Source organism: Dipodomys merriami, unplaced genomic scaffold (genome assembly GCF_024711535.1).
Source record: "Dipodomys merriami isolate MVZ:Mamm:240054 unplaced genomic scaffold, mDipMer1.0.p SCAF_290, whole genome shotgun sequence".
NCBI classification, from domain to species: Eukaryota; Metazoa; Chordata; class Mammalia; order Rodentia; family Heteromyidae; genus Dipodomys; species Dipodomys merriami.
The window spans coordinates 1452501-1469522 of NW_027204382.1; the positions used below are offsets into that span (position 1 = coordinate 1452501).

A 17022-nucleotide genomic window follows, 5' to 3' on the forward strand; every position below is an offset into this window, starting at 1 on the left:
TCAATTAAGTTCCCCAAAAGCTGGAAGTAGGGCTGTGGCTCAAGTGGCAGAGTGCCAGCCTTGACCAAAGAAAGCTCAGGGACAGCACCCAGGCCTTCAGTTCAAGCCCAAGGACCATCATAAACAATAATGACAATAAAAAAAAATGTTGGATAAATAAGACCAGGGATTGTGGCCCAAATGGTATTATGCCTGTTTGCTAAGTGCAAGAACCTTAGTTCAATCCTTAGTACTGACAAAAATAAATATACTTCAGAAATATAATAATGTGGTAGATTATAATATTTGTCTTGGTAGTAATACTGTTGAAAACAGTTAATAAAATTAATCCTTCCTCCCCTCCATCTATGCTTTGTTCCTTTCCTTTCTTTTGACAGGGTCTTGCCATGTAGCCTCTAGGCTGACACTGAATTCATAATCTTCCTACCTAAAGTTTCCTGAATACTACAATCACAGGCATGCACCACCACTACTGACTGGGATTATAATCTTGACCTGACTCCCAATGTGTAGTAGCTTTAATAAAAAAGTGTCACCCCAAATAGCCTTTATTCATTTACTTTAAAAATAAATCTTAAGCATAGTTATGGATGGCATGTATAAGTTCTTATTCTTTCAGTTGATAGAAAGCATGTTATTCACAATGCAAAAATAGTGAGAAATTAACTCTATCCAAAGGCATAAATTAAACCCCATGTATCTGCTTTTCTGACCCTGAAAGAATTTCCACTCAGCAAGCCAGCCAGTTGCTATCCAGAGTGCAGCCACATTCTTACCTGCAATAACTTTAATATATTTAGGCATCTGGTTTCTTAGTAATACAGCCATCAGGTATCATTTCTCCATAACTGCAAATATCACTGAAGATAAAGAATGACTATATATAGAATATGGGTAAAACAACTTTGTTTACTTCAATTTGAAAGACTTCCCAAGTATAATCAGTATTGCCCATTGCCTTCCATGAGAAAAAGACATGATGAATGTGGATTACTAAGTGATTAAATATATAACTCCCCATCTTGAAGTTTTACCTATATATATATATTATATATATATATATGTATTTAGAATTGGATTGTTTTATGCCAATTCATTACAAGTGGGGATAGTTTCAAAACTGTTCTTAAAGGAAAATAAATCTATGATCAGCGGCTTCAAAATCAAAGAGAATGTTGTAGAAACGTAGATTCTCAGATACTATTTTTCATGTCCTACATCAGAGAAAGTGGGGTAGGGAATAAGGAACAGAAAGGCATATCTAGCCAGTACTAATTCTAGCATCATAAAATGTCAATAAATGCCAAGAAAATGGGAAACATATGAAAAAATTGAAGGCTATTCCTAAAATACAAATTTTATTTAGCATGCATTTCATTAGGTTGAAAATAATGCCAACTATTAAAAGCTACCTATTCTCTTATATTACTAAAGCTATTTTTCTAACTTCATCAAATGAAAGCCAGTCTGTTTTAAAAGCATATTTACAAAGCACTTAGTTTCTTCTTAACAAAAATTCTTTGCATGTACTTGACAGGTAAACATTTAGTTAAATGTGTGGTATTGATCAGTCACTCTTACTTGGTTTGAGACCACCACACTTGGTTTTAGGGAGAAAAAGATCATGATAGAGAAGACCTTATAAAATACCCTTACTGTAATCTGTTTCTATACAACATGCCCTTATTTCCTCTAAGATACAGTTAAAAGGAATTATACTGCTACAAGATCTTTCATCTCAGAAAACATAAATAAAATTGCTATCAAGCACTTTGCTTAAATTGTGAACTAAACTGTTATGAAAGAAAAACATGTATCCACTGTTTAATGATTGGATAGTATGATTTTTTTTCTTTCTTTGTGGTGGTCCTGGGATTTGAACTCCGGGGTGGGGTGCTGTCCCTGAGCTTTTTTGCTCAAGGCTAGGAGTCAATCACTTGTGTGTGTGTGTGTGTGTGTGTGTGTGTGTGTGTGTGTGTGTGTGTGTGTGTGTGTGTGTGTGTGTGTGTATGTGTGTGTGTGTGTGTGTGTGTGTGTGTGTGTGTGTGTGTGTTCGCGCGCGCGCGCACTTAATTGGAGATGAGTCTCATGGATTTTGCTGCGTAAGCAGGCTTCGAACTTCAATGCTCAAATCTCAACCTGCTGAGTAGCTAGGATTACAGGCGTGAGCCACCAGTACCAGATGATACAACCATTTTTAAATTCTGCACTCAAGTCGGGGGAGAAGATGAGAAAAGAAAAAAGATGCTCTATGTAGATCTAAAAGTGGAATAATTACTTGACACAAAACGAAAAAGCTATTCAAATATTTCTTACCTATAGCTCCTATTTGTATTTTTATGAATTTAGTTTATCAAAAGAAGAACATGTTTATAGAAAATAGTTACATAAAGTCAGTTTAAATAGTGGATACATCTTTTGTGATAGTCCCTAAATATTTTTGAAAGGCTAAAGTGCTTTACAAAGCATTCTAAAAAAGACACATCTTACTCTTCATAAACAGATTTGAGTACAATTCTTCCTAAATATTCTAACTTCTTACATATTGGAAACGCAAATTCTAAAATATAAAATTAAATCTTCTGAAGGACACTGAGCTCCCTCTGGTGAAGGCATAACAAGTTTATTAAGTAAGCACCACCTCTGGAATTATAATCCCCTCTGGCTTCTTCCACTGAGTTTATTGGTTCAATTTTCATAACCATGAGCATCATTAGGGCAATGCAGTAATTAAGAGTTGTTAGAAAGTGAATTCTCAAACTGCAGATTAGAAAATTAAACTATTTCCTGATTACATATTAATGGAGCACAACAATAGCAGTTGCCATAAGCTTGGAAGGCAACCAAGGGATAAATCTGTGTACTTAATTACCATAAACAATGGCTGCATAGAAATGAAGTTTTATGCACATTCCCTTCTGTAATATGTCTGATATCAGTACACACTTGACAATTCATGTTCAATTATCTCTATTATTTAATGCGCTGTGAACGGCTCTGTGTAAATAAAATTAACCACCCCAATTACTTTGAATTCATCTAGGGACAACGTAACAAAAAATGTGAAGAATTCTGCATGCCTATTAATCTAAAACATTACAGAAGCTTTCCCATATTCTCTTGTCTATATTTATTTTGTCTACATTTATTTTACAGCTCTGCTAATTCAATTATGTTTATCACTGATAGTCAATGGAGTTTGTCATTAAAATAATCTTTATATAACATCATAAACGTATTTATTGTCTCTATAGTTTCACATGGTAAATAGTACTGATTAAATGATTTTAACCAAGCTTATAAGTCTAAGTCTAATCATTAAAGATATTTTTAATAATTACAATAAAGTTCAGAATGTCATTTTGAGGATAGGAAACATGAAAATGGATGTAGCCTGGACAGGAAAGTCTGTGAGGCTCTTATCTTCAATTAACCATCAGAAAACTGCAAGTGGAGCTGTGGCTCAAAGCGGTAAAGGGCTAGCCTTGAGCAGAAAAGCCCAGGGACAGTGCCCAGGCCCTGAGTTCAAGCCCCACAACTGACCAAAAAAAAGTTAAGAGGGGGGCTGAGAAGGTGGCTCAATGGTAGAGTGTTTGCTTTGCATGCATGAGGCCCTGGGTTCGATTCCTCAGCACCACATAAACAGAAAAAGCCAGAAGTGGCACTGTGGCTCAAGTAGTAGAGAACTAGCCTTGAGCTGAAGAGCTGAGGGACAGCACCCAGGCCCAGAGTTCAAGCCCTACAACCAACCCCCCCACCCCCCCCAAAAAAAAAAAGTTAAGAGGAACTTGTTAGAGCTCTAATGAGTCAAATAGGTCAGCTAATTGTCTTTTTGCATTAAGGGAATATTGATCCACTTCTTAATGTTTATAAATCATGAAATGGTGAATTGTTAGTAAGACACAATTAATTAATAAATAATTGGTAAAATAAAAAGTCTATCATTAACAAGATAAGAGATTAAGCAGAGACCCTGTTAACCAGTTTCTGGACATTATCCAGAGACATCATATTGAGTTTGACTCCTGGCTCTACCAATACTTATTTCTCTGAGTCTTTTATACTTATCTGAAACTGTGATGTTTAAAGGACCAAATTATTAACAGAATTTATTTCATAGGGCCATTGTGAGAAATAACAAAATAGTGGATATAGTACATTATCAATAGAGCTGGACATAATTAGCATTGTCCATAACTATTATTCTTAGGTAAGTATACTAGATTAATTCTGGAGATTTAAGGGGGATAGTTTTCAGTAACAATCCACATATATGTTACACACATATGTGTGTGTGTATGTATGTAGATCCAATTCCTTTCTTTAAGCCAGCTTGAATGCTACATGTAGTTCCTCAAAGGATAAGATAAAGAGACATTTTATTTTATTTTATTTATTTATTTTTGCTGGTCGTGGGCCTGAACTCTGGGCCTGGGTGCTGTCCCTCAGCTCTTCAGCTCAAGGCTAGTGCTCTACCACTTGAGCCACAGTGCCACTCCTGACTTTTTCTGCTTATGTGGTGCTGAGGAATCGAACCCAAGGCCTCATGCATGCAAGGCAAGCACTCTACCACTGAGCCACCTTCCCAGCCCGATAAAGACACATTTTAAAGAAAACATAACTCATGCCTATAATCCCAGCTACTTGGAGGTGGAGATCTGAGAATCACATTTTGGAGCCAGCCCAAGTAGGCAAATAAAAGACTTTTTTCTCTAATTAACCAGCAAAAAGCTGGAACTGGAGACATGGCTCAAGTGATAATAAAAAAGGCCTAGCAAGAGCATGAGGTCTTGAGTTCCACCTAGTACACTCACAAAATTATTTTTTTCCTAAGTATATTTACAACTTTGAAATGCTCAGTTGAATTTTTAAAGTTAATGCTATACTAAAAGTTACAAAATAGTTAAAAAAGTTTATCAAGCTACTTCCACTCAATGCTTAGTGGTTATGAAGTTGCAAGATACATCTTCTTGTATCCCCATGTGTTCCTCACCCCAATGGGGGTGATGGTAGTGGTAGTCAATTTTGAATTCAGGCCAGGTACTCCATCACTTGCCTCCCATCTAGCTTTCTGCTGGTTACTTGGAGTTAGACTCCCATGGAATTTTCTTCACCAGCCTCCAGATCCCCATGAACCACCAGTGTCTAGCTTCTTTTATGTTTATTTTATTTTTTCTCCTGATAATAGAACCTACCACTTACATGGCTGGTGCCGTACCACTTGACTATGACACTATCACATTTTTACTTGTAATTTCTTAAATAGGATATTGTATTTTTTGTTCAGGCTAGTCTAAGACTGAAGTCCTTCTACCTATGCCTCTGTGATTATAGATATGACTCATAATGCTCAGCCTGTTGTGGAAACCCAGTCCTGATCATAGTTTGCCCAGGCTGGCCATGAATTTCAATACTCTTAATTTCTGTTTCCAGTGTAGCTGGGATTTTAATTTTAAAAAATCACTGAATTAAAATGTTGCAGTTCTAGGCAATAAAATTCTAAGAAAGTTTTAACTAAGGTATAAAAACAGATTGGAAATGGAAAAGAAACACCATTTATCATAGTAGTGTGATTTGTAGCTCACTAAAAAGGGTTCATCATTATTATAAATTATATTTTTGCAAAGGCTGCCACATCTGGACACAGATCCATATAGTGGAGGCCTAGAACATATTTGTATATATTTATAACTAATTCGTTTTGCTGTCCCCTAAGACAGTAGTCGTGTGTGTGTGTGTGTGTGTGTGTGTGTGTGTGTGTGTGTGTGTGTGTGTGTGTGTGTGTGTGTGTGTGTGTGTGTGTGTGTGTGTGTGTGTGTGTGTGTGTGTGTGTGTGTGTGTGTGTGTGTGTGTGTGTGTGTGTGTGTGTGTGTGTGTGTGTGTGTATTGGGTCCTGACCTTAAGGCCTCAAACTCTTGCTTGGCTTTTTCCACTCAAAGCTGACACCCTACCATTTGAATTATAGCTCCACTTCTGGCTTTTCTCTGATTAATTGTAGATAGGAATCTCATGGACTTTTCTGTTTAGGCTGGCTTTCAACCATGATCCTCAGATCTTAGCCTCCTTAGTAGCTAGGATTATATGTGTAGCAACCAGTACCCAGACAGTCATTACAAACTCAGGTGCTAGAAACAAGAATTTCTCCTTAACCATTTCACACACACATACACACAAATGCATGACAATGCTATTAAGTACTCAGACTGTCACTGATTTAGAATGAACCAGCAATTTCAGAAGGAACCAGTTATATAAATCCTAATACTTGCTGTTACTGCCATTTATGTATGCATTTTCCCAGCAATTGTCCTTATCTGAGACAGCTCCTTTTCTTGTTGCATGATAAACTGAGGCTCCTTACATTCTTTCCTACTGAAGACTTCTTCCATCATGCCAGGAGAAATGTCCAGAAACCAGGGCCACTATCTAGTACCCTCTCTAACCTACCTCCTCAGCAAGAAAAGCTTCAAAGTCAAGCAGTGGTCTATAAAACCTGGAGTTTCTTAACCTCAGGGCACTTAGGATGCAGATCAAGAATAACCATTAGAATCATTTACTTTTATTATGAACTAAGTATGGCTTTTAAACATAGATAAGTGTTCTTTTTGTAAAATATATTCTGACTTCTAAATAAATCTCACAACTTATTTAAAATTGAGCACAGAAGTATTATGACCTAGAAATCATAATCCTAGTTATAGATCCAAAAGAACTAGAAATAGATATTCAAAGATACCTCAAAGATAAATTTATCAAAGATAAATGAACTAGAAATAGATATTCAAAGATACCTCAAAAACAAATTTATCAAAGATAAATGTTTATAATAGGCAAAAGTATAAGCAATCTAATGGCCTATTATCAGAGATAAATAAACAATATGTGATATAGTCACACAATAGAACATTATTTAATGAAAAAACAGGTGAAATATATTTTTTTCATTAAAGAAGATATGGTAAGCTGGGTGCTGGTGGTTCATGCCTGTAATCCTAGGTACTCAGGAGGTTGAGATCTGAGAGAAACAGTTCAAAGCCAGCCCAGGCAGGAAAGTCCATGAGTCTCTTATTTCCAATTAGCCACCAGAATGCCAGATGTAGAGGTGTGGCTCAAGTGGTAAGGAGTAAGCCTTCAGTGAAAAAGCTAAGGGACAGTGCCCAGGCCCTGAGTTCAAGTCCTAGTACTGGTATGTGTACATACAAACAAACACGTGCACGCACTCGCGTGTGCGTTCGCACGCACACACACACAGAAGATATGGTGGGTACTAGGTGTTATGATGCTCATCTGTAACCCAGCACTGTGGAGGCTAAGGCAGGAGAATGGAGAATTCAAGGCTAAAACCCTGGCTGAGAGTGAGGTGAAAACATGGTGGGAAAAGAGACTAGAAGTCAAGAATTAAAAAGTCTAAAAGCCCAGGTTCAATCCCTAACCCTGCCTTTACTACATTTTAAAAAAATGCAGTCAAGAATCCTGTATAGATCCTAAAAAATTAAGTAGAGTGAGGGAGAGGGTGGGAAAGAAAAGGGTAGGTAGAATGTTGAAAGGGATAACATTGACCAAGATATATTGTATTCAAAAACTGCTTTGTTAAATGACTACTCTTTTATACAACTATTTAATAAAAAAAATAAAAAATATGGGCTGCGAAGGTGGCTTAGTGGTAGAGTGTTTGCCTAGCATGCATGAAGCCCTGGGTTCAATTCTTCAGTCCCACATGAACAGAAAAAGCTGGAAATAGCACTGTGGCTCAAGTGGTAGAGTGCTAGCCTTGAGCAAAAGCAGCTCAGGGACAGTGCTCAGGTCCTGAGTTCAAGCCCCAGGACTGGCAATAATAAAATAAATGTGAACTAAAAATGTAAATCCTGGATAATATAACTATTGTAGTACACTTTTAAAGTATTTCCTTTAAATATTTTAAAAGAATAAATTTTCTGTTCTTTTTGTGAACAACTGGAAGAGTATCACTTTTCCTGATCTTTAATGTGTCCTTTTCTCTATATGAACCTCAGTTTCATTGTGTGAATAAGTTACATTTCATTCTAAGGCTAAGATAAAGAAAGTACATTGGAATCTCTAGTCCACTAGAAAACTAGTACTATTAAAAGAATAAATATATGCTTTTGCTTTCTTATTTTATCCCTTATTTGAAATATTAACTAGTTTGAGGGCAAATATTAAAAATTTATTTATGCTGGAAGAAGTTACAATACAAGGTAATTCAAGCTGAGAAACCTAGACAGTTTTAGTCTGTATCTGTAGTCTGAATCTCAATCTGTAGACTTAGGATCAGATTCTGTCCTGGGGAATAAATGTATAGTAATTATTTAGGGATTTCTAGAATCAATTTGTAACTTGTGACCGCCTTTCAGATCATAAATGACGAATAGATGGAATGGGCAATTTCAAAACTACTGATATGTGGTTTTAGAAGAGGAATTTGAGTCTATTTTGGTTAGAATTCTAAATCAGGCTCTATGTGTAAAAGAGAAAAGGAGACAAATTCTAGCTATTCTTTTTTATTAGTGGCACAAGCTTCTTATAGAATAAAATCTAACTTATTCAACACAATCAGGAAAGGTGGTAACTTCCATTTGCTAACAAAACAGAAAATCAAACTTTTTTTTAAATACTTAAAGGAAATAATTTAAGTATACTAGAGTAATTCCATTATCTAGTATTTACATTTTTATATAGCTAACACAGCAAATATTTAAAAAACCCTTTAGAAACAAAAAAATTCAAATGTAAAATGGTATGCTGGTTTATGTTCATGATGGTACAAGCATATAATCTATTAGAAAAATGAAAAACATGGTATCTGGTGTGGTGAGAGAGGTCTCAGATATATGATTCTGGTGACCTGAATTCTAGTCCAAGGTCAGCCACTTGGTGATGTGTGTGATTCTAAGCATTTACCACGCCTTTGTTTCCTACCTGCACAATGAGAGGATTAAATAATCATTTTCTCCAAAAGATTTTTGGTTTTCAATTTTAAGCTATTGAACCTTTTCTTCAAACTCTTCCAAGAAGCCTATTGTTTGAAATTAAATAAACTCACTCACAGACATTCTTCTTGAAATAAGGTAAGAAGCCAGATGCCCATCAGTTTTCCTACTTTTCTAGCAGCCCTTGAGGTGCCTCTGAAGAAACTTTGGGGCTCCACAGAGCTGTCTGAAAACCACTGAGCCAGATAAAACCAAATAACCCTTCACATTTCAGTATCTTTGGATTTCACTAGAATATGCATTTTCAAATATCCTGTGTAAATCATTATTCTGAAGGAGCTATTTTATTATAAAAGTGTTTTTGGAAAATAGTGAAGAAAAAATTCAGGAAAGCTTTCCCATGCTTTCCATGCTAGTCTTGTTTCATATGACCAAACAATTAAAATAACTAAATAAAGGGCTAGATTTTCACTTTTATTTTTGACGTATTTTCATAATATAACATATCTTAAATTTCATATGAATGTTTTGAATTTAATTCTCATTTTTGTCCTTTTGAAGAAATAGCATTTTAAAGAACTACACACACACACACACACACACACACACACACACACACACACACACACACACACACACACACACACACACACACACACACTTCTAATACTCAATGTGTTCTTAATATCTACCCCATCACCATAGGCAATCAGTATTAAATGCCAACCTACCCTCTGGTTAAAATCTAACTTGCTGCTCTAACTCATCTTTATAAAACTTTGTATATAGTTTAATCCTTTCAAATGCAACGGTGACACAAAGTATTACAGACTTTTAAAAACCTGTTCTCTTGAAAAAAAAAATTGTGGAGCATCAGTAACCAGATAGTATTCTCAAATTTCAGTGATCTAGTCCATGGAGCCGTCCCCTATGCACAGTGCTCTGTTTCATGCAGTACATGGCTTTAGCTGGCCAAATCTTTTTTTTTTCCCAATGAATCAGTAGAACAGTAAAGATCTTACTTTTTTTTTAAGCAGTGGCATATCAATGAGGCACAGATGTGTATTCCAACTCTGCATGGATGAGCACACTGTTCAATAGTGCTGGCTCACACGGTATCAGGCCGAGTTATCACTTCCCATGAAGGCACTCTTATCACCAGGGCCCAGAGAGGTGGCTGCAAATCGCAGCCTTTTTATTTTCAAGGCAGTTTTGCTGAACATTCAGGCTTCAAAGATTCACACTTCCAAAACTCTATAAGAGTTTGTGAACGCTCAATTTGCCAAAACTGTTTACAGTGTAATTGGGCACCGTACCTGTGTCCATGAGATAGCGAAGGCGCTTCTCCACCAGCGCGGCACGGGTGTCAATTTGCTTTTGCTCATTCTCTAGTGCTGCCAATTCTCCTACAACATACTGACTGGTGTCTTTGAACCCTTTCTGTTAACGAGAACAAACAGGAAGGAAAAAAAAATCACTTGTAAGTTGCATTTTCCCTTTCTACAAACACTTAGTAAAGCACTTACTTAGAGAACCAAATACACCCTTAGTATCAGCCTTAGAACCGAAAAGCAACTTGTTCCCAGTGATTTAGAATATTTTCTTATGCCAAACTTTTGCAAATAGTGAATGTTTCAGATGTTTAACATTATATTTGTAATTGTGCACCTAGACTTATTGTATTTAAAAAGCTAACATGAAGTTAATTCTTTTCCCTTAAGAATTCGGTCACAGTTTTTTTGGGGGGGAGGCATGGATAAGGATAAAATTCAATTTTGCCCTAGCTGATTATCAAAACAAACCTTCCATTCAAAAGTATAATATACAAAGTAGAGCTTTACTAAGGAATTGATCCTTAAAATGTTTATACAGAAAGAATTAGAATTGTTCTATAAAAATATAAAGTTAAAAAGACCTTTTTACAGGGAACTATGTTATGTAAAACACTAAAAAATGATAAAAAGAAGTTTGTAATACCTAGCTAGCTTTTATAATTAAACATGTTATTGTGTTGATGAACTATTCTTAGCTGTAAATTCTAACCTGACAGGTGGTTTCAAACCTTGCTACATAGGATCTAATAAACTAGTAGACTGATTCAGCTAACCTTCCATAGAACTAAATTTTGTTTTCAATATGAAAATTTACTTTTCAAAACTATTTACATTAAAAATTATCATTGCAAGCTTTATTTGAAATAGGAATTCTGTTATAAAGTACCAGTACATCTTTCATTGTTATTTTTACACTAGAAATTTGAATAAGAACAGGGTTATTATTTATAAGGTTCTCACAAAAACAGATTAAGAATGGCCACCTTTGGAATTTCTGTTTACCTTTCGATATTTCTAGGGCTAAGGGACCTAAGGATATGAGACATACAGAAGAGCTGCTTATTTGATTGCTCTTACCACCACTACTACTGTCATCAGCAATTATAACACTTATTCAGAGAAAGAAATGTGTATAATCTTTTGTCAAGTGCTTTCCTTTCTCTAAGAAACTATGAAGAACTATCTTTACAAATTCCTTAAACAATAAACACATCAATAATTAAGTAAATTGTGAGCTCATTTTGGAATTTTCATGATCAATACACATATGTAATTCTCATTATGCTTATATACCTTCGGAACTACTAATTTATATTCCCACATAAATTCACTTGAAATTGTTAAATTGGCAGCTGACAAATTTAAATTTCAAATATTTTAAGAAAGCCTAAGACTCATATTTCTCAGAAAAGTTTGATTTAAAAATTCAAACTATTTAAAACTGATTTTGGAATAATTTTGTGTTTTTTGAATGTATTTACCAGATAGCAGAGCATTTTTAAAGGAGCCTTTTAAAAAAATCCCATCCAAAGGGACAAAAGTTCGCAAAGACAGTATGAATATCAAAGATAAAAGTGATAAATGATTCACCACTTTTACTGATTAGAAGTTAAGAATAACAACAAATTTCATAATCAGATCTCTTTTCCTTTTGTATCCTGGAGAACAACAGATTTCACTCAAGTATTCTGTAACCATGCAAGTTACACTAACTCATCAGTATATTTCCTGTATTTAGATAGCCCCAGATCTAAAAGTGAATAACTTAAAGTGAGTAACATTTAGAGTCCAAAAGTACAGTTAGTAACTCTGAACGTACTTATAAGGATTTAAAATCCAACAAAGACAGATCTATGAAAATATCTGGACAAACTGTAGATAATAAAGTAGCACCATTAAAGAGAGCCATGCTTCCACACAAAAATTCAAGTAGAAACTTGTTCTTCCTGCTTCTGTCCCGCAGCTGTCCATCAAAAGCAGCTTTCTCCCTGCGGTCTATCAAATATTTCCCTCACAAATCAATTTTACACATGATCAGCCCATACCCCTACTGAGCTGAACCTCCCCGTTAATTAAGTGAAGAAATTACCATATATATTATATTAATGCAAACATCATTCAGCTAGTAATTCACGGCTGATCTGGATAATGGAAAGGTTGAACACCCATTAACCCAAGCCAACAAAATGGGTTGGCTGAGAAATTCTAGCAGGTCTCATGTGACTTTTCCCTCTAACTGCAGCTCTGCGGTATCTGCTATTGTAATAATTAAAATCCTCCCGGTAGATCAATACTGGAATCTCTTTATGGGAAGTGCCCTGATGGAAATGTCTCAAGGAAGCTGGGGCTTCGGAACTCTGAAAAATTCATTTTTTTTTATCTGACAATTATCACCACACTGCAGACTAATTCAACAGTGCACCCCTCTCACTCTGCTTTGAATGCAGTGGAGATTGACATCTTAAAAAACCTAACATCTCATTTTAACAAATAAAGGCACTATTTCCACATACAGTTTGGAATTATCAGCAATCATGAAACCACACAAAAAATTAATATACATTAAGCACTTCATCTTCTGATGGCTTCCTCTGAGTTTCAGTTATCGCTGCCTTCTCCTCATTTCCTTTCTTTGTATCTTCCTGTATTGATCTCTGCCTTTTCATCTCTTAAAAAAAGGAGAAAGACATGTAAAATTATTATAAAGCTTGATATTTGTGTATTGAAATGTGGATTTACATTATCAGCATATATGTATACATATTTAAATATTGTTAAAATCATAAGATGGGAAAATTTAAAAAGTGTTCATACCTGGTCTATTCTCAACATATTGACTAAAAGACTGAAGTTGAGTTTTTCTGACTGTTGAATCTTTGCTGAACACAACAGGATTTCTAAAATGTTCTGTTGCTTTTGGTAATCTCTCAGTCCGGACATCTTCTGTGCCATTCTAAAAGTAAAATACATGGTACAACAATCCTAATCTTATGAACATGAAATTACACATAAGGAAGACAACTTTTACTAATTTAGGATCATGCTGACTTAGAGACTTTAGAAAGTGTTTGAAAGAAAGATTTTTTGAAGTACTCTAAATTGCTCAACAGCAAGTTGTACTGCTCATAATAATAATAATAAAAACTTTGAGATACATGGTTTACATCATTGATAACTTAGATACTGTGAACCCTTGTGTCTTCTAATGAGAGGTATTGTTTAAAAACCATGTTTACCTCCTGTGCCCCCACTATTCTGCCCCATCAGTTTATACAGTCCCACAGACTTGTAGGACAAGAAGAAATAGTTTCTAATTTTATGCCCGTTGAGATAAACCACTAATGCTGGATGAAGGCTAAAAGGTAGGATTATAATACTACCCCACTGAACTGCATTTCATCAGCTATAACTTTCCAAAGCCAGATTTGTAAGTAAGCCCTTTACAGCTAAGGAAACTACAATTATCTTTTCTGGAGCTTCCTATGTTAATACTGGTAACAAATTCAAATGGTTCTATCAACAAGAAATATCCCAGAAGACTGAACCACTGCAGTGTGTGGAAGCTGCAGATACCGAGGTGCTGTGTACCAAACAAATATTTCATTTTATACCTAATCTTTTATTATTTTTATTAAGTGTTTTGAAAGTAAATAGGGAAAGGCTAAGATGCATGACTAATAGCTAAGCCTGCTGAATGCTGAAACTGGTTATCAAAAGCTACCAAGACTTTGCCCTTCCTCTGCATTGAGACAATCAGTAATGAGGGAGCCCTCCAATGGCCTATTCTCTAGCCTCAAGGAGGCCTGGGATACAGAATTCTCAAGGGAAGGTAACAGTTTATCCTTTTCCACAAACACAGAATGCCTCATTAATAAATGTGTAAACTGCATTTTATCATAAAAATAAAAAAAAACCCAATCAACTCTGGAAGCTTCAAGAACAGATGGACTCTATATGTTCTTTATAAACATCATTTTCAAAATCTTAGCTAAAAACATTCATACAAAGGCATCTACTTAAAACACACCTTTTTTTTTGGAATATGCTTAAAAAATTACTAGATAACAGCTTTTTGGAGAACAAAATGAATCTCATTCATATAGATGATTAAACTTTAAGAATAAGATACCCTATTTTTTTAAAAAAATTATCTAACATATTTATCATTAATATCATTCTTTTATCTAGCTACGTAAAATCAGGATAGAAATAATTTTTGCTTTTACTTTTAAGATTATATGAATCTTACTGATAGTATAATAACTATCCAAGAGTCTGAAACTCAAGTCTTTATCAAAATAAACAGAGTTAAATTATTTTAGGCCAAGCAACATGCTAAAATATCAGTGTAATTAGCTAGCAAATCCCATCTTAAGAAACCTTTTTATGAGTAGGGACTTCTGCCACTTTACAAATGTATTCCTCTAAACCCACTAATTCAGTTAGCCTTTTCAATCCATTGTATTATTCTTAGGCCAGCTTCCTTCTGCATTAAATCCACTGCAGAAAGCTAAATTGAACGCAAAAAATCAGGCCTGATCCAGGCTTCCTTTTGTTAAAAGATAGAGACCAAAAGTCTTCTGTTGCTGCCACACACTTTCATCACCAATTTATAGAAACCCACAATATAGGGGAAAAGCAATGAAAGTCATTGTTTTGGGACTTCAAAGCATCTCTGTGTCAGGGCAAGGAAATCCTTTCAGTCAGCAGGGCAATCCACATAGTCCGCAGGTGGGTAAAAAGTTATACAGAACCTAAAGTGTCCTAAAGCTAGAGAAATACTAATGGTACACTATGAGGAAATGAGGGAACATGTGGATGGAGATAATACAGTGTAATAACAATAACTGATTTATAGTATGTGTCATTTTAGCTAAAATGCAAGATTTATAATGGCATAAAACACATAAATATCTTAAGCACTTATATTTGATTATATTACCGCATTCACATAAAATGGACTCCTAGAAATAACAAAGTTCACTTAAATGCACAGAAAATTGAAGATGGTAGAAAAATGTACTAAATTCGGTAATATTCTTCTTATCAAAAATACATATAGATATAGAACATATACATATACAACTGAACAGTTTCTATGTATCCTGTGATTTTTTTTACTTGAAATAGCAATTGAAAGGAAGAATTTCTCTCAAAAACAGTATATGAAAACGAATCACAACATATTAAATTTGTTGGCTACTTAATAAAAGTTCTTAAATCTTATTTTAATGTAAATAATCTGGCAAGCAATTGTTTTTAGAATATATGAAGTGTCAGTAGAAACAAGTGGTCAATTAGACTTACCTTAATGTCTTGCTCTGAGCTCTCAGTTATAGCTTTCTGGGCAGCACTGGAAAGTGAATTTGCCACCTGTGGCTGAGCTTCCAGGAGTTTCTTCAGCTTCAAGTCTACCAACTTACTATTTTGTTCTGTTAAATATGCAAATACCATGAATAACAAGTAAGATTTATTTAGATGTATATATTCTACCAATTGTAGGCAACATCACAAAAATATTACTATATTTTAAAAGAAAGAAGAAAAGGGCATTAGGGCTGTGAGGCAACAAATCAGATTCTAGACATGTATAGAGTTCTTAAGACATGTATTTTGCCCTCAGAATGATTTCCCATAAAGAGTACAGTCAATCAATATACCTGATGTTAACCAAGTTATGCTATTGGTAATGTCATTTTTTTGAAAAGCTAAGCTATACAGAATATATATATATATATATATATATATATATAGGTTATATATAATAGCGAACTAGATAGTTAAATAAATAAGTATATTTGATTTAAAATTTTATTATTTTGTAATCTCATTCTTTTAGTATGTTAAGGTCATTTATGTAAACATGTAAACATTTATCTTAAACATGTTTCTTAACCTGCTCTCAGTCATATACATTCTTAGAGTCCAATGTTAAGTGTGTACATATATACATATATTTATATATCCAGCATTGAAATGGTATATTTTCAAATACTTGCTTTGCAGATAGCAGAAATATCAGATTATCATGTTTTTAGAATTAAATCAAGATAAAAATTAAAACAGAACTATGATTTTTACAAGCAATTTCAAATTATTTTTAAATACATTAATCTGTAATAGTAAAATAGTTCTGAATAAAGTAGAAATAAATTTTTTTACTTTAATAATTTCACACAAGGCAATCTTTAATAAAATGGTTGTAAAAGACATGCCAACCATTTGGTGAATGATATTTTTCATAAAGATTAATAACTTTTCTAATTATAATACTCTTAATAAATGCTATTATCATTGCTTTCATGCAAATTGGTCAGTTTATATTGCTAGGCTTCTTTTTTAAAACAATATCTGATGAACTATGGTCAAATCAAGATAAAGATTAAACAACTTATTATTAAAATGTTATGACTTTTATATACATATTAAAAAAGAATTTTGGGAAAAATACAGCAAGGATAAAGATCATAATATATTCTCTGTGCTTTAATTCCAGTTTGCCTTCCTATTTCTTACTGCCATAAAGTAAAACACGGATCTGAACTGGAAGCCAGTATATATCCATGCCAACACTTACTTAAGTGCTTAAGAACTACAAACAATACAAGTTAACCTCAAACAGGAAGAGTAAGATATGGTTTCTACATTGGCATAGGAGAGAATTTTTTTAAAAGTCTAAGAGTCAAGCCTGATATGATTAATTAACCATTAAAAAAATAACACCCATAAATTGCAATAGC

At 34.3% G+C, this 17022-nt stretch overlaps 1 protein-coding gene across 1 annotated transcript in view; it reads right to left on the minus strand.

Annotated features, from left to right (window-relative positions):
* The window catches only part of LOC138839054 (EH domain-binding protein 1-like), a 49629-nt gene extending 32782 nt beyond the window's left edge, over positions 1-16847 (minus strand). Inside the window, exons 1-5 of the mRNA XM_070038710.1 lie at positions 16799-16847; positions 15590-15714; positions 13097-13235; positions 12844-12950; positions 10265-10388 (exon numbers count right to left, since the gene is read on the minus strand). Of these exons, the coding sequence (XP_069894811.1) occupies positions 10265-10388; positions 12844-12950; positions 13097-13235; positions 15590-15714; positions 16799-16847 (544 nt within the window). The remainder of the gene's footprint in view (positions 1-10264; positions 10389-12843; positions 12951-13096; positions 13236-15589; positions 15715-16798) is intronic.
* Between the last annotated feature and the right edge of the window lie 175 nt (positions 16848-17022).